At 32.0% G+C, this 19,940-nt stretch overlaps 1 protein-coding gene across 3 annotated transcripts in view; it reads right to left on the bottom strand.

Annotated features, from left to right (window-relative positions):
• The window catches only part of LOC118196644 (L-asparaginase), a 68,020-nt gene that overhangs the window by 12,808 nt on the left and 35,272 nt on the right, over positions 1-19,940 (bottom strand). For all 3 annotated transcript variants that reach the window (XM_035368134.2, XM_085808579.1, XM_035368198.2), the window contains 5 exons: positions 17,345-17,471; positions 10,174-10,286; positions 9,402-9,587; positions 8,780-8,893; positions 3,099-3,209 (listed from right to left, as the gene is read on the bottom strand). In XM_035368134.2, coding sequence (XP_035224025.1) covers positions 3,099-3,209; positions 8,780-8,893; positions 9,402-9,587; positions 10,174-10,286; positions 17,345-17,471 — 651 coding nt within the window. The remainder of the gene's footprint in view (positions 1-3,098; positions 3,210-8,779; positions 8,894-9,401; positions 9,588-10,173; positions 10,287-17,344; positions 17,472-19,940) is intronic.

Raw genomic sequence — 19,940 nt, 5'->3', positions numbered from 1 at the left:
AGGGAATAATATAAAAGAACTTGTTGAATTTGTTCTCTTTTCTGCTGGTTCCTTCCCTAAACTAAAGAAACATATTATAATGAGATTTTGCAGCTAAATCGTATGTTGGAATATTAACTTTTGACTTAGCGTCATAATGAAAATATGCCTTAGCAGCAAATGCACGCCTATATCAGTTCATAGTTTATTCCGTTTTCATTTGTTTCCAAACTGAATTTAGTTTAGAATTATATGTACTAATTAACATTTTAAATTTATACCCAAAAATGATGTTTAACTATTTGTTTCTCGTATAAATCGGCAGTTCGCTTTTATTTGTTTCCAAGCATTATGTAACAGCTTGTATTTATACATCAAACAAATCCCGTTGTATTTTTCTTATATTAGTTTAGTTTACCTTTTTCATTAGTAGTCTTTCTTATTCAGTTTAATTTATTGATTTCCCCCCATTGTATCGTAAGTTATTTCATCTTTCAACTACATTATTGTTCATTGTTCCTTCTTGCAGTTTTGTGATAAAAGCTTTTTTTATCCTTTAACATTTTTGTAAAATTACTTTCTTTTACTTTAAAAACAGATTTTATTGATTATATTTTCATTGCATTGGACTCCATTGCATTTTGCATGTTTCAAACAGCAATATTAAATACAAAAATTACAATAAAAAGGGGAAATATAAAGAAAAAATATATTTTTAATGACACTGAAAAGTTGGTGAAATTAATACTAATGTCAAATTGCTAAGATTTCACTGCCGAGGGAAACGAAAGGGAATTTACGAAACCCTACAGTTGGGAGGCGCGAAGGTCATCTCGCATAAGTGGCAAGGGAGGTTATTCGGACAATGACTATCTCCGCACCCTGAAGGCTGGGTAAGAGGGAAATTCATTGGCCAATATTTCGGCCACAGCCATCTTTTTGAGGCACTGCAGCTCTGGCCAATATTTAGGCCACCCGTCTTTTAAAGGTTAATATTTAATTTTTTTTGTTACTCTTTTTTAATGAACTTTTAACACGGGTGACAAACTCATAGCTTTAAATAATTGCTAAATATGAAAAATAAATTTGCTGTATATCGTTAGATATGAAAAAATAACTTTTGCAAATCACTAGATTTTAAATGTTAAACAGAATAAAAATTTCAGCCCAAAGTGTTAGCAAGATTTAAAGCTTAAAAGTTCAAATCAAAATAAAGCTATTTAAAGTAGTTATGCTTCATTTCAAAGGTTTTTATCTATATTAAAAATCAAAAACAGAAACAAAGTTTCTAAAATTTAAATTGCTTTTTTCATTATAAGTTACAATTTACTAAAATAATTTATATCAATACAAAGATAAAAAATAAATAGTACAGTTTACTAATGAACTTAAATGAAATAAATCGAAAATATGGGAAAAACAATTTGAAAGGGTACGGATTTTAATGGTCACCCATAAGAGTTCTTTTAAAGTTTAATATGGTTTATCACTACAGACTATCAATAGAGATAGTCCAGATAAAATAGCGCAACATTTTATTAGATATTAGATGAATAGACTAACATAGGAATGGTTTATATCTTCTGCATGTTTGAAAAGTGACAAAATATATAATGCAATTCTGTGAAATATTTATTGCAAATAATGAAAATACTTATACTAAATGCATTTTTATTAAAGCAATCAGATTAAAGAAGTAAAAAGACAAAATTCTTAAGAGCTGCACCTATTGCTTTTAAATAGCTTAGTTTGCTAATCAATAACGGACAGATTAAATATGAAAGATAAATCTTACATTTTGCCAAGTACCAACAATGAAATAATCAAAAGAAGTATCAAAAGAAATTTTTGTTAAATTTTTCCTTGTCAGCATTTCTCAATGCATTTAACTTAAATCTGTAATCACTGTCAAGCGTAATGTTAACAGAAAAGTTTATCATACTCTTTATTATTCAATTACTAATATAAAAATATTGTTTAGGCATTGCTGAAGTTAAAGTAACATTACAAAATTTTCAAGCTGTTATTTGCTAGTCCTCTGGAAGAAAAAGGTATAAAAAAATTGCCAAATTTTATGAACCTATATTACTTCACTTGGTTTAGAAACCCAAGGTCAACATTATACAGTACAAAGTCTGTAATCCGGACATCCATTATCCAGACCTCAAAGCCACAAACTCTTTTTTTTTTTGGTATGCTTTGCGCATAATGTGCATAATGTGTTTATGCATGCACATGCACATTGGGAGGATGCGTCTCCAGATACGTTACAAAATGCTTGGCTTAGTTTATGGCCAGCTACCATATTTCATGGTGAGGACGATGAAGATGATAGCCGTGAATTTGAAAGGTTTTCAGACATCGCAAACTAAAGGTGAAATTTTCCAGTTATTGGATTTTGTAAAGAAATGTGGAGAAGTGGTAATAAATGAAGATGATATAACAGAAGTTTTTCATTGCGACGACAATGCTCCAATCATCAATCAACGGACGGCAAAATCTGTAGTATGGTTCTAGATCCAGGAAGTACCACTTCCGATAGTGAAGAAAGTGACAGAGAGGTTACTGAAAACGAAAAAATTTTGATTGACAAGTTAGTCGGTATTCTCGACACGGCAATTACAGGACTTGAATAGTGGAACTTTGTAACAGAACAAGAAATTATGTCTGTTTATAGAATTAAATAGAAAGTATTAGCACAAAAAACGAAACAACATACATTGAAAGAAATGTTTAATAAAGTAAACAAATATTAAGCTTTTTTTTTGATACCCTTTAGATCATAATTGCTCTTAATTTCATAAATTACGGTTTCCTATTTTTAATTATATAATTTCTGCATGCCATCTTACCAGATTTAAATTGATGATCTATAATCCAGAAAAACCCCTAATCCGGAATCGCCGAAGTCCCGACGAGTCCGAATTATGGACTTCGTACTGTATATACTTGAAGAAACTGCATTTAATGATACATTTAAACCAGAAAGCAAAATAATAAAATACACAAAATACTCATGATATAAAATATATCAGAAATGCAAACACAAATAAAAAGTTTCAAACACTGAGCTGTATTCTGTAATTACATATATGAGAAGCTACAAAATAATTACATACCTCTGAAGTTGAAAGTCGAAGTGATTGAATAATTGACGTAAAAACATCTAAGTCTTCAACTTTCATTTCTTTATGAACTGTAAGTTCCCCCCTCAGGTTTGTTTTCATCATCTAATTAAAGAAAGGCAGATATTTAAATATTAAATATTTTTCACTCATATATGCTATCCTGTTGAATAGTCAATCCATTTTCTTTCAGTAGATATAAAAATTACTTGAATGCAAATAAAATTCTAACTTTTAAAACACAATGAAGAAAGGCTTCTAATTAAAAACAAATTTCTTCATTATCCTATTTTACATACTTTGCACCAATGAATTAAAAAACTGCTCACTTCTCAGCAATATGGATTATTGCATAACAGGCATTTAATTACAATAATCTGAATAATTCAGAACAAGTTAAGTAAGAAATTTTTAGGTTCAGAAAATATTTTTATTCCTAGGACGGCATTTGAAACAACATTCATAAAGAGATTGCAGAACACAAGTGGATTTTTCATAGCGAATAGAGTATGCACATCTAAACTGGTGTCTAAATGTTTTTATATCATTTGTAGTGTTTTAGACTGTCTATTTCTCACATCTTGTTCACCACATGCTTCAAAGTATTTTTTGTATCATAGGCTTCGAAACAGTCCTTAATATTTATTCTTTTGTAATTACAGATTAACCCTAATTTCACACTTCACAAACTATGATCCTCTCGCCCTTTATTCAGGATTCTTGTAATAAATTTTACTGTTGTATTATTTTAATTCTATATAATTAACAGACATCCATGCAAAAAGTTAGAAAAATACAATTAAAAACATTATTACATTACTTAATTTAAATAAAGATGGTGATAACACACGTTTAAGTCAAAACATGACAATAATGTACTGAAATTATTTCAAGTATCAGTGCTTGTAAAAAGGAAAGAACATATGCAAACTGATGGATTTATTGACTGCTGATGAGGTCCAGGCCTACATTTAAACACTAAGCATTCTTGAAATAATTTTCTAAAATAATGAAATGCTAAGTTTATTGAAATTAATCTGTACCTTTTTTATACTAAATTAAAAATAAATATTTAAAATACAATTTATAAGAAGAAAGAGCTAATAAAAGCTCACACAGTAACAGTGTGGGGGAAAGGAGTGGTTATAAGTAATGTGTAAGGAATCAAGAGATATGATTGGTGTAAGCAGGGATAGTAATAACTAAGTACATTGCTTTTGTACACATTTTGGTCAGACATAAAATTAAGCACAGAATAAATAAGAACTTAAATTGGGCATCACTTGATCCTGTTGAATAGTCAATCCATTTTCTTTCAGTAGATATAAAAATTACTTGAATGCAAATAAAATTCTAACTTTTAAAACCAATCAAAATTTCAGCCATTTTGAACACGAATGACAATTACTTTTGTGAGTTGATGTGACCATTTTTGCAAAAATGGAAAAAAAAAAAATTGAGTATTGTGCTGTCATTAGATACTTGTTTTTGAAAGATAATACGCCTACTCAGATTAAAGAGTAGTTGGATACACTATACAGGGATTCTGCACAGTCACTTACTGCAGTGAAATTTTGGGCTGCTGAATTTAAACATAGCCAAACGAGCTCGGGTGATGATGAACGTTCAGGACAGACAAAAGCTGCAACCACTGATGAAAACATCGCTAAAATCCACCAAATGGTGCTGGACGATCATCGTATCAAGGTTAGAGAGATAGGCTATGAGCATGTCTAAAGAACATGCCACATACTGAACCATGATTTAGATATGTGCAAGCTTGGCTGCACGTTGGGTGCCACATTTGCTTACTATCTACTACCATTGTATCAGAAATCTACCACCAATGTACTTTGCCAAAATGAATTCCAAACTCTGAAATGTGTCCCACATTCATCTAATCTCAGTTACAGTCAGAATCTGTGACAGTACAAGCTATGGGGGAAGAAAAGTTCAGCTGAAAACAAAGAAAGGTGGGACATTTTATGAAAAATTTATTGTATGTATATGGAATTAATTCCACACAAATTACTAGTGCATAAGCTACAAAAGCATGATCTACAAAATGGTGAGAACTTGCAGAATGTAATTTATTGTTTCCTAGATTGGACAAATTATATTTCTAGACATACACCTAAGATATTGCTACTTGGCATGGATAGATTTTTTTTTTTTTAATTCTATCTCCAGTAGAGTATTTTATTTTGCAAACTAGGAATAAGGCTTCTCTTTACAGCATCATGCATGGAAAGCACATGTTTATTACTTCTAGTTTGATAGCAGAAATATTCCCAGGCATGTATCCAGATAGCTGTTACTGTGTTTGTGCTAATACACTAATTATATGCATATACACACATTCATACACATATTCTTTCTCAGCCTCTTCCTTTCCATAGCCCATGCATGCACACACATGCATCAAAAAATTATAAACAAAAAATATATACAAATGCTTTTAATTACCATATAAAAATATCATAATGAAAAATAAAAACACTTATTCTAAACTATGCATTTTCTAAACAATATATAATTTGAAAAAAAGCAGCCAACAATAAAACAGAAATGACATGCAATAGAAACGGTAAAATAATTAATAGCATTTGAAATAGATGTAATATCAAGAAATTACCATCATAAATAGAACAAAATAAAATGAGCACAAGCAATTCAAACAATTTGTATGGTTTTGTGATATGCTTCTTATAGTCAGAAAGAAGGATTAATATGCAGACTCAGAAGGAGTAATAGGAAAAGCCAACCTGCACGTCATGGGGAATAAGCTAACACACAAAAATATAAATAAGATATTGCAAACTGATCAGCAGAAATGTTAATCTAACTTAGGTCTTTGAAAAATAATAACTGATTTCACCCACATAAAAGTGGATGACATATGTTAAAACCCACTGACTGCACTGGGGCATTGTAACAAATTACACTAAAAACAGAAAATATATCTCCTCTTTTACTCATGAGTCAGTTTTAGAGTTGAATAACAGAATCAGTTGTTGTGACTTATCTCACTTGTCTGACAGTAACATCAAAACAAGGCCACAAAATTCATTGTGGCATGGAGTGCAAGATTGCTCCTATTGTTGGCAAGAGCCTTGAGCACCATACAAGTGGCAGTATGACTTCTCAGTTCTGCCCCCTAATTTTGATGGAGGGCACCCCTGGGGAACAGGTCCAAGGCTCTCCCACCCCCTCTTACCCTACCACCAACCTCTCAAGAGGACTATTTTCGGCACTCCGCATATTTAGAATGTCCCCATGCCGCACAGACACAACACATTTACATATCCATGCCTTCTCCAGGATATTTGAACTTGGGCCTTTAAGTATGGCAATCAGTATAACTAACCACAATCCCAGTTGGGTGGCAATAGAATGAATAATGTGGTAAGAATAGAGATGATAAATAACTAAAAAAATTATTGAATAATATAGTGATTTTTTATTCACCTTCTAGGAAAATCGTGAAAGAAGTTCGATGTATTATATTTAATGTTTTATTTTTAAGAACGAATCAGTTGATGCTCAGAAATGAGCTCAATTTAAAAAATATTATTACACTCTCATACATGGGAGCGATAATGCTTAAGGATTTATAGGTAATACTTGGTTTTCAGCAATTAAAATATATTTGACTCTTACTTAATGATAAAGCGTTTTCTTTAACTGCTTTGCTCAGTATAAATTCAGGGTTCGTACACATTTCTGCACAAGGAAATTAAGTACTTTTAAGGACCATTAATGAAAAAAATTAAGGACCTTTGAGCAAATGGGAACTGAATAAATTCAATTAAAAATATTATATCTATGCCTGAACGTGAGTAGGACGCATTATTATTAAACATAACTTAATTAACATAATTATTAATATGTTTGAGAGTAAAATTAATTTATGAAATTTATCAAGTAGCATGAAATAGTATTTTACACTCATAATAACTGGACACAGTTGACATTTTAGTTACATTTTACTAACAGTTAGCTTTTTTTAATGTCTCATTTTGTCACATACTTGCTCAGTCTAGAGGTTTAGTAAATAGTAAGTAGATTTTATGTCAAGCAGCATAGATTAAAATGAGCATTAAAATCATAATCAGCATGATTTACAATAACAGCATGATTTACTGGCTGTTGTCATCATTCCTGCTTGCCTATAGAGAGGTTTGCTGATCAGAACAAAGCTGAAAGGCCTGATGTAGGCACAGTTAGCAAGTTTTGAAAGTTAGCTGACCTCTGTCTGACGCTGTTAGTGTCGTAGCTTAATGTAGAGTTCCAGGGGTTGTAACTCAGTTAATATACTTTAAGGTTCTATTAAGCCACTAAAGCATTAGCGGTGATAAGTTGTTTTGTATTAAGTCTCACTAGATGCAAAGAATAAGTTTCACATGAATTTTTATATTTTTGTGTTTTACCTTGTGACCACGGTAAAGGTTTAACACGCTGAGCCCGGCGGCGAATTTGCTATCCTTTTCGTTCAGCCGGTAGCAATATTGCGATCAAGAGGTGCAATATTGCCGACTTAAATTATTCATAAATTATAGAAAAAGGAAGAAGACGCACATAAAGTCTGAAAGTATTGTTCGAAATGTTACGATGACAACTCAAAACTATTTGGATGCGAGATAGCTAAAAAATGTTACCAAAATAGTTGTTTCATATTGTAATATGTGTAAAGCTAAGCCGTATTTTTGTTTAGAATCTTTCAATAAATTTCATTAAAACTACATTTGATCACATTTTCATTGAGACAATACTTATTTTTTAACTTTAATACTGTCGGTCCCACGGTCACCAGAGAAATGGGATAAATTCTTACCATGAAAAAATTAAAAAGACATTTTTAATTAATTACACAGCTATTTTGCTTTTGCTAAAAATTGTTTTGTAAACTGTGCTTTATAGCATTATTCCTTGCTTATTTTTCAGATTCAAAAAATTGTATAATATGCGGCCAAAATGGAACTTAATAACATGACAGTGGAAAAAAAATGCTTTATTTTAATGTTATTTCTTAAATGTAATTCCAATATATTACCATCATTTTAATAAATTTTATCAATGTCAGAATGTTCTAAAAAAATTGTCAAAAAATTCCCAGATCTCGGAATTAACATTTTTTTATAGAAATCGATCTTAAAGTCGCCAAAATGTTGATAATCGCCAAATTTAGAACCGTTTAATAAAAGAATTCACATCCCCAAAAGCGGAAAGTTGTTTGAGAGCTCTTCATTACAAAAAATGAAATAATTTTGAAATGCTTATGTTTCACTTCTTGCTCAAAAACTCGAGTATCCCACTAATATTTATATTACAAATAGGAACAAATTATAACTCATGAACGCATTAAAAAAATAGTCATATTTGACAGTGAATCGCCAAAAATATTCCTGCAAAATGCTAATTCACACTCAATATGGCAGTTGTAAAAACAGATAGAAATTTCAGATTATTAAAATTAAGGACCTTATGCCGATTTTGGCCGAAATAAGGACTTTTAAGGACCAAAAATCGATTCCAAAAAACTTAAGGACTTTTAAGGACCGTACGAACCCTGAAATTCCTGATGAATTCATAAAAGAAATAAGCCATAAAATATCTTTATAAGAAGATACACACACACACACACACACATATACATATATACTGAAATAACATACTGTTCTTTTTGTTTGAATTGACCATTCTGTTTTACTAAGAACATAACTTAATTTTGTTAATGCAGCTTCAGGTGTCATATCTGACCCAGGAACCACACCTGCTTCAATGAGAGCCTGGAAAAAAAAAAAAAAAGGATAATAAATATGCAGAGTTACACACAGTCAAGAAGTATTACCTGCATTTAGAATAGAGCAGTTTTCAAAGCATTACAGGTAACGTGAAACCGATGCATAAATAGGACAGGTATTTTCATACAGGCAATTCATAGTTATCATCATTATTTTAGAATTACAATTTCATTTTTTCTTTCAGTATTTGCAACAGATATTAACATTCAGTATATTCAACATGAAATGCTCTTTTATATGAATAAATTAATTGCATTACTTCTAAAATATTTATTTTCTAAACAGCAATACTGTACCTAATATACAATTTTCATCCACATACATAAACAATTATTAGTTTTCAGACATTACAATTTAACAATGAAAATAAATGTGAGACTCTATTAGAGAACAAATACAGCAGGTATGTTTCAGGAACCAATATAGAAACATTTTTCATCATATTAATATGGTTTTTAGTTATCAATAAAAGTAATTACAATATCAGACATACACTTCCAGTTTCATATGATGTTTCCACCTGTCCAAGAGAACACTGGGTGCAGTTTACAATTATTACACCTCTCCTATTTGCACGCTTTAATTCATCAAACAAATCCTTTCTTTGTGATGGTCCATTACCAGCTCCATATGTTTGCAAAACCACACCTTCTATTGGTGGACTCAAGAAAGCCCGAACCTACAAGAATATTGACATTCAAGATTTTAGATCACCTTTCTACATACATCTTTCTTTTAAGACATAAAAGTAGAATTTTATACATGTGACCTAAAATGTCTACGGGTATTTAAAAAAAAACTTAGAAAAATAATACATAAAAAGAACATTCCCTAATATGCAAACAAAGTATTAACATATTTCAAACAAAGTATCCATGTCAATCATATATGTCAGGGGTGGCATGCAGCTCACAAGCCATGTTCTTGTGGTCAGGCAGGTGATGCAGCTCTTATGCAAATAATATATATGCATGAAGCACAGTAAATTAAAATGTCCAAAAACTCAATGTCCAAAGAAAAGTAAAATAAACTGTCTTTTAAGACTGTTTACAACCAGATAATTTTTCCATTTAAAACCTGTTTCAGTACTTTTAAAATGAAGTAAATACGTACTTTCAGCTTTTAGAAAATCATGTTGTGGCTCTCGAACTTTCCTGAATGAATGAACGTGCAACATTCACAGACATGAAGTTCGGCCACCCCTGATATATGCTGTAGAAGCTGTCATATGAATATTAAATATGTTTAAAATTCAATTTACATACCACTTCAACAGTAATACTTGGAAATAATCGAAGAAGGCCAACATTGTGATTTAAAACACAGTGTACATTAAACTTTTCTATACTGGTGGGACGATAGACATTTCGCCATTCAACTAAAAAGAAAAAGAGGCCACTTTTAACAAAGAGGTTAAAGTTTTTTTTTTTCTTTTTTCTTGCTGAAGTAGGTAAATAAATGTTTAACAATGCAAACTAATAAAATATGAAAATAAATTTCAATATGGCAGAGAAATAAAAATTATTAGTTATGAAAACTTGACTATTCATATAATAAATTTGACTATTATAACACTAGGTAATACACAGCTTGCTTCAAAAAGATTATAGAACTAAATACCTGTTCAATAGTTGGTTGTATGCACACAATTTTAATTAAAGGAATGAACCAAATGAATTAACTACTTTAATAATGCAACAATTTTTTTTAAATATGTATAAAATTTTAATTTTTCATTATTTTCATATCAGCCCATAAAAAGATAGTTCTAATTAGTAAGGAAATAATTACTTAATATACAAAATTGGCAATGAATAAAAAAAGTCAAAATTATATTAGTTAAACCACTTTCATCCAATGAAAAAAAAAATAACAACAGTGGTTTTAGGGTGTAATGTTAAACCTATTTCAGGGTTCGTACACATTTCTGCACGACCATTAATGAAAAAAATTAAGGACCTATGAGCAAACAGGAACTGAATAAATTCAATTCAAAATATTATCTATGCCTGAATTTCACTTTTGCAATACCATCCTAATAATACAATAGATTCCTAAGTAGTATGCATTTTTACTAAACATGAATTAACATAATTGTTAATAAGTTTGAGAACAATATGAACTTTATGCAAGTTATCAAGTAGCATTAAATATTTTACACTTATAATAGTTGGCTATATCTGAAAGAAGATAAGTGACATTTAAGTTTTACTAACAGTTAGCTTTATGTTGATTTTTTTAATGTCTCATTTTGTCACATACTTGGTCAGTCTAGAGGTTTAGTAAATAGCAGCTAGATTTTATGTCAAGCGGCATATGTTAAAATGAGAAATAAGATCATAATCAGCATGATTCATAACAAAAGACTGAATGTTGTTACAGCTGCTGCTAGAGAGAGACCTGCTGATTAGAACAAACCTGAAAGGCCTGATGTAGGCACAGTTGGCAAGTGTTGAAAGTTAGTCAGGCTCTGTTTGATGCAGTTGTGTCGTAGCTTTGTGTACAGTTCCAGAGTTGTAACCCAGTTAATATACTTTAAGGTTCCAATAAGATATTAAAGCACCAGAGATATGTTGTTTTGTATTAAGTCTCAGTAGATGCAAAGAATAAGTTTTACTTGAAGTTTTACATTCTTATATTTTATCTTGTGATCACAGTGAGTATTAATGAAAGCCAATAATTTGCTCTAATATGTAGAGATAACTTTTAAGGGTAAGCAGTTAGTTATAAATAATTAAATTAGGTACATTGATAACCTTAGTCATTATGGATTTACATGACCACCATTAAATTTTATTTTTTACAATATTTGTTTAAAAAAAGGCCCTACAATTTAATTTTAATTTAATCTGGCTCAATAACTCTATCATATGAGGAAATAGAAATGGGAAATTATAGTAAAGGCTGAAATCATAAACAATTGAGTAATTCACATTATAATAACTACATATATCTTTGAAGAATAATTTTCTTTATGTATTCAGTTTCTTTCCTCAACCCGTTTCCTTTTCATTTTAGAATTTTTGGATTTAATTAAAGATATCTGTTACTCTAAAAAACACTAAATGCATTTAGAATGTACAGAAAAAGCGGCTACTTTATTTCTTTAGTAATATGAACATTCAGAAGAAATATGAAATATATATATAGTAAAGGCCGGTTACAGAGCTGATGTGGCAGAATTTCTAGAATTTAGTGACACATCGAACAATAAAATCTAGAAATGGCAAAACTTTTAGAATTTAGAGCAGGCACGGGAAGCAGAATTTAGAAAGGCACTAGGCAGCAGAATTTAGGATCCACAGAGATTACATCAGGTGGGAAAATGGCCTAGTGCCAGCTATGTGTATGATGCATTAAGAAATTTTAGATGAATCTCTTAAATTGTAATTTTTCAATTTCTTTAATAATAAAAAAAAATCCCTTTCTATAATACCTGCCCATGTGATAAGATTAGAAGCATTTTTGATATTTTCCATGTTTGTGTCTGGTGAAAAGTAAAGATAATAAAGGAAAGATAAACATGCTAAGATTCATACATCCATTACGTGTTGATACCATGGAGACATTTTTAATTTTGTCACATATTTTTCGAATCTGCTAGAATTGTGGGTCTATAAATATCGCCTTCAAGTCCTTCTAAACTTTCCAAGCTGCAATGTCTAAAATCCTAAAGAAAAATTATTCCTACCATTTCTGTAACAGCAAAAAGACAGAAAGATTTTGGACCAAAAAAAAGGGGGGGAAGGAAAAAGTATAAAATTAACTTTATAGAGAAAACTGATGCACATTCTGAGAATTTTGAATATTCTGAGACAATTAATTACATGCAAAAAACTTTTACTATGAAAAAATTAAAAACAAGACATTTTTAATTAATTACATAGCTAATTTTGCTTTTGCTAAGAGCTGTTTCGTCAATTGTGCTTTATAGCATTATATCTTATTATTTTAGATTCAAAATATTGTATAATATGTTGCCAAAATGAAACTTTATAATACGACAATGAAAATAAAAATGTTTTATTTTAATGTTATTTTTTAAATATAATTTCAATACATTAACGAATATTTTAATGAAATTTATCAATGTTACAATGCTTTAAAAAAAAATAGTCGAAAAATTTTCAGATCTCAAAATTAATATATTTTAAAATTGCGAAAATGTTGAAAATTCGCCAAATTTAGAACCGGTTAATACAAAAGAATTCACATCCCCAAAAGCAAAAAGTTGTTTAAGAGCTTTTTATTGGAAAAAATGAATTTTGAAATGCTTATGTTTCACTTCTTGCTCAGAAACTTGAGTATGCCATCATTTATATTAGAAATAAAAACAAATTATAACTCATGAACCCATTCAAAAGATAACCATACATACGGCAGTGAATCACCAAAAATATTCCCCCAAAATGCTAATTCACACTCAAAATGGCAGTCATAAAAACAGACAGAAATTTCTGATGATTAAAATTAAGGACCTTCTGCTGATTTTGGCCTAAATTAAGGACTCTGAAGGACCAAAAATCGATTCCAAAAAATCTAAACACTTTTAAAGACTGTATGAACTCTAAAAAGTGCATCTAATTTAGACTGAAATCACCTATACTAATAATTATATGCAAGCATTAAAATTAAGATACCTGAAAGATACATATCAATGAAATTAAAGAACATAGGTTATTAATGATCAAAAGTATTCCAAATGTGTTAATTATTCAGATGCTAAAGAGAACAGCAAAAGTATTTTTAGAAGACCTTGATAATAACTTCACAAAATATGGAGTATCAAGATTTGCCAAAACCTTTACAGATATATTTAGAAACAGTGAAAGTCTTGTTAAGAAATTTCTGAGGGTGAATGAACTAAATGTCAAAAATATAGAATCGTTTTCTGTGTTCAAACACAACACATATTTGAAAAGAAATGAGAAAGTTCTCTGGTGTCAATGGTTGTTTGTAATCAATCATTAACTATTGCATCAAATAAATAATGAAAACGCCTTAAGATTTGCTGCATTTTTTGCCTAAATTCGATGCATTATAATTTGTTCGTTAATTCCAATTATGAAAATTCTTGTAAAAAGAATCCCACTGCAAAACTGCTGCACATGCTACTTTATTTTAGCAAACAGCCAAAACAGGTTTGCAAATTTTAAGTAATGTAATAAGGTTTAATGTTTTTGTTCATTTTGAAAGTAACTGAATTCTATTCTAGGTTCTTTGGCTGCACCTTCGATGTGAACAAAACAGTACACAAGCAATTATAATACATTCTGCCATTTGCATTGTTAAAACCTTGCTGGTTGATCGGTACGTTTTGTTTCAAATTACCCTCAATCAGAGCACTCTTTTGGCGCTAGAAATAAAGAAAATGTTTATTAGATTATATACACTCTTTTGCAAAAAAAGTCGAAGCACCAAGAAGCACTTCTGCGATTGTGATGAAATTTGGTATGCAAAAACAACTTGATCGAACATGCAAATGATCAAAGTTTCAAGGCAAATGAATAGGAATTGAGATCATGGTGCACATTTCTAGTGCGCAATTTGCAAAGTATAAAACCAGTAACAGAGGCAAAAAATTAATCTTTTTTATTGCTGCCATTATAATTCCATAAAGAAGCAACTAAAGATGCCATTACAACAATATCAAAATCTTACAGACAACTAAGCGACTTCAAACGTGGTCGTATTGTAGGGTTGCGTGAAGATGGGTGGTCATACCAAGCAATAGGCTGCCACCTGCAGCATACAGACAATGCTGTGCAAAGATGTTGGCATCAAGGGTTGCTACAAGAAAACTGCAAATGAAATGAAGGCTCTGGAAAGGCCAAGGAGCAAAAATGCGAGGCAAGATAGCATGATTACTATGCCTGAACCGCCCCAATGGTACCATTGTTGATTATTCAACGCACTACAGCCACATCTATACCTCCTGTGGTATCATCCACCATCTCACAGCACTTGTCTGAGGCGGGGTTACGCTCACAGAGACCTTTAAGACTTTTGCCTTTGACCCCACACCATCAGCGGAGTCGTCTGGAGTGGTGTTGCAGCCGATCATCATGGCTGCCATTAGACTGGCATCGTATAGTGTTCAGAGATGAATCCCGCTTCACTCTTGAAGCAGGTGTACCACCATGTTCGTGTCTGGAGAGGACGGGACCAGTGGTCACAATCAGCCTTTGTTTTACAAAGGCATACAGCCATAACCCCTGGTGTGATGGTGTGGGATGCTATTTCTTGACAGCAGGTCATGTTTAGTCATCCTCCATATATCTTTAACAGCTCAACGATATGTTGGAACCATCCTGCGGCCGGTTGAATTACCCTTCATGGCACGTCATCCTGGGGTCATTTTCCAACAAGATAATGCCAGGCCACATACCACTCGCATATCTCTGGACTGTCTCTGTGAGGTTGACACTCTTCCTTGGCCAGCAAGGTCACCAGACCTTTCACCAATCGAGCATGTCTGGGGAATGGTAGGCCGCCGGATTCGAACACCACAAAATATCTCAGATCTGGAACGACGACTGATGAATGCCTAGCAGATTGTGTTGCAGGATGACATCAGGAACCTCTACCACTCCTTGCCTCGACGAATTCAAGCATGCATTGCCGCCAGGAGCGGTTCGACCAACTACTAAGTTGAACACTCAATGCGTGATTGTAAGCCGTGAACAGGTACTTTGGCCTTGATTTTTTAATCATTTTATTATCTGTGTATGAGCTATACATATATTCAATTTCATCAGAAACAACCACTTCCTTCATGGTGCTTCGATTTTTTTTGCAAAAGAGTGTAGTCCAATTTTTCTTTTTAAATGGTACTTATCAAATTTTCTTTTATGGAAATGCCTCTTGTATGATACACATAAATATCTCGTCACATGTTCTATTTTTGTGCCAGATATATGTTATTCCATTCCTCCTTGATATAAAACATTGCAAACATTACAACAACATGTTTTCTCAGTTACCTCTGTAACACTTCTGGAAGAGCTATACACAGTGAATGACAGCATTCCAGGCTTACCAGCAATAAGAAGAGCTTACTTGTCAGAGCCCAAAATGGCTGCAATAGTTGATAATGAACCTCTTACCCCAATGATCATAAACCAGATGAAAAATACACCCACAACTACACTGGAGGCTAACAATGCAAAATTGATCATTACGAATGTTTACTTTATCCCCAGTCTCCTGACAGATAGACTAATACTGGAAAATGATCAAGCAATCCTATAATTAATCTGAGTTTCTATAGTGGCTGGGGACTCTAACACTACATGTCCAGTATGGGGAGCGGTTATGGAAGACTTGCGAGTACTCTTAGAGTTTGCTGCAGCTCAGAGGCTGATGGTTCTGAATTCAGCAGATTTGTAACCAAACTTTAGTACTTCTAAAGCTCATGGATATTATTCGGGTTTTCTCACCACTTGTTCCGCTCATGTGCACTGGGATATTCTGGATCAGCTGTCCTTGAATGATCACAAGATTATCCAGTATGAGTAAAGGAATCTTTTCCCCTACGTGGCAAAACAAAGATTTAAGACCAGCAATGGAAGTAAAACAGTTCTTTTGAGCAGCTGAACTGAGAAATGACCTATAAAAGCTCAAATTTTCAAAGAATTTCAAAGCATTTCTTGAAGCTGGTATCTGAACGTGGAAGTTAAAAAATGAAGATCTGTTGGATATTTTGGAAACATCATGAAAAAAGACCATTACAAAGGACTAGGCTTACTTGTATGCACTGGGATAGCAAAGAATGGCCCACAGACATACTCCTTACAGAGATGTTTCCATTGCACATTCTTCTGACCCATTTGGTCCTTTTGACAAATGTGATGGATATAATACATGTGTTTATGTATGCCTTTGCTTTACTGTTTGCTACGTGGTCTAGCAACGTCACACCAATGTCTTGGATTGATTTTGCACATGTCCATTAAGTTTTTCTTTTAGTCCATGTTTTGCTTTTGTTGCTTATTTTTTTAGCAGAAGTGTATTAATATAATAGTATTATCAAATCAATAAATTCACTCCTACTTTAGCCTATTTCTTTTGAAGTTCTTAACCAATGCATTTATGATGTCATGAACCTTGATTAAGGTAAATCTACTATGCAAATCGATTAATTACGGTACCAGTAATATCATTTTTAAATAAACAGCATTCAACAGCATTCATAATATCATTTCAAATAAACAGCATTGATTAAAGCTTCAGAAAATAAGTAAATGTTTCTAAATTATTAAGTTAAAATTATTTTGTTAAAAAATGAAATGAAAATAATACCAAAGGATATAAAGTATAAAATTTAGAGTTTATTACATGTAAAATGCACAACAGTAGATATTTGTTCATTTGCACTTTAGTTTTCAAAATTGCACTTTAGTTGCACAAATTGCACATTTTGAGCTTTAATCTTACCATGAATTCCAATACCCATTTTAACAAGTGGTGCTAAATTTGGAGAACCAAAAGCATCCAAGCTAGATGTACTTATTTTACTAGTTCTATTGCCCCTAAACAGCTTGTTGTTAAACAGTACTGTTACCTGCATGAGATAAAAACAGATATGAGATTACAAAGTTAAACATATCAAGTTTTATCACTAACTGCAACATTTTTATTTTTTGCAGTCAGAGATAACATTAAAAGTTTAAGCTCAGCTAAACTACTGTAGATGTTATCTAATAAACTGCCAATATTTTTATATGATACACACAAATCAATAACTTTTAATAATATGATTGCAACAGTAGATACATAGTCACTGAATATTTGGAAAGAAAAGCTCTGACAAGTTTATTCTTAATATTTCATATTCCCCACTATGAAAATACTGCCCATCAATAACAGAAAAAAGGATTCCAAAAAAGACATGCTAAGTATTGATTAAGATGGCTGTCTTGGAACTGAATTTTTGCCAAACTGGTTTCCAAGACAGACATTTCAGACACTTAAATTAATATATTTTTTCTGATGAAATAGGTTAATGTTAAAGACCTACATAGTATTAAGCACTAATTTAAAATTCTACTTGTTTGACTTACTTTTAATTCAATGAGAAAGTGATTAAATTCTTAGGAATATACAGTTGCTGCTTTCCGAGACCAAAAACATATCATGTGTCATTTATTTTCTTTTATTTTGCTTTTAAGGTTTTCCCATTTGATTTACTAGGTGCTACAAGTTTTTGGATTGCAGCACAGTCCCGTTTGTGACATAACTGCATGAAAATAATGTAAATATGAACATATCTAAGGTAAATATACTGGCTTCCAAAATCTAATCATGCAATGCAAATTTTGAAAGAGTAACTGAATTTGAGCAGCTGAAAATCACTGTGAATGCAGATGGCAGTATGAAAATATCATATTACAGGCCTACCAGCTAGAAAGTAGTAAAGTCACTGTTAGATCCTGGGTTTGAATCCTGGCTGCATTGGGTATTTTTGTTTTCCCCCCTATGTATAACGTGTATATGAGCCAATTTTCCTTAGAAAGTCCTCCATGAAGGCTTCCTTCATCTTAAGCAGCTATTGAGGAGGTTCATTAAATGCTGATATAAAGTGTTTATTACTTTTCTATGATAATTTTTTTATCACATTCATGTTTCTATAGCTGAAAGAAGATGCTTCTATGTCAGAGAGTGAGTGCCAGCATGTTATCAGATGCAATGAATCAGAACAGTCAAACATGTTCCCTTTTTTGCTGATCATTCAGTAATTTATCGAATGCGGAAACAAATCAAAACAAGTCACACAGTTACCTGGAGACCTGTGTTCAATCAACTAAAGGTTTTCACACCCTCTCTAAATTGATATATTGCTATAGCAGCCAAACATTATCGACCTTCACAACTGTTACATCCATGGTTGCAATGACACTTCATAAGACACAGTCTGGCAGTCTCGATCGACTAAAGATTTTCACACCTTTTCAAAATCGATATATTGCTATAGCAGCCAAACATTATCAACCTCCAGAACTGTTGCTTCCATGGTTGCAGCGACACTTCATAAGACACTGTCTGCTAGTACTATGCGTCACAGGCTTCACATCAAGGGACTGACTGTATGCCTGAGTATCAGATGTTTATGTTCCACTAACTGCCCAATCCAAAGAAGCATGATTAAAGCGGTGTCATAAATATCTCAATCGAACTATCTCACACTGGCATAATATCTTGTTCACAGACGAGTCCAGATTTTATCCAAAATCAGATGGTTATTGTGAGAGGGTCTGGAGAGCATGAGGCACATTGAATTAAGTCGAGAATATGACTGAACATCATGCATTCAGAGGTGCATCATGGTGTATGCAGAAATTTCAATTTTGTATTGCACTCAGCTCCACATCTTTAAAAACGGTTCTGTTATTAATGCGCTGTAACAAGACAATGTCTTACACCCTACTGTGAGACTCCACACTGCAGCAGGTTTTTTTCTTCTGATTTCCTTCTTATGAGTGATAATCTCTGACCTCATCAAGTGAACATGTCTGCCAGCCTTCAACCAAGTGGTTTGAAAGACGCTGTGTGGTGGCACTGCTTTAAAGTAAATCTAACTGACATAAATTCGCTTTGCAATGAAAGATCTGGTTATTCAATTATTTTGTAATGTGAAGTTAAAAATTTTGAAATATAATTTCATCTCATGAACATCATACAACTGGTTAGATATTTCCTTAGTTTGCTTACTAATGATATACCATTTCCTTTCTACCTATCCTAATTCATCATTCTTAAACATAATTAACTGTAAGACATAGGATGAGCTTAAGAGGCTCTATTAGAAAAATGGATTCTGAAAAGGGTTCTGGATGCCAAATGGCCTGGGAACACCTAACTTAATTTTGCACAGTATAGATTTTAAAATATTTTTATGAATACTTCTATGACCTTTTTCTATTAGGTTAATTTTTTAATATACAATGAAAATAAAACAGAAAGCAAAATGGATCTCTGCTATAGCAATATATCAATTTAGAGAGGGTGTGAAAACCTTTAGTTGATCGAGCAC

The sequence above is a fragment of the Stegodyphus dumicola genome, chromosome X1 (genome assembly GCF_044657685.1).
Source record: "Stegodyphus dumicola isolate Sdum_Otavi_A_Nest chromosome X1, ASM4465768v1".
NCBI classification, from domain to species: Eukaryota; Metazoa; Arthropoda; class Arachnida; order Araneae; family Eresidae; genus Stegodyphus; species Stegodyphus dumicola.
The sequence above is the reverse complement of the archived record's forward strand: the minus strand, read 5'-3'. Positions and strand labels throughout refer to the sequence as shown.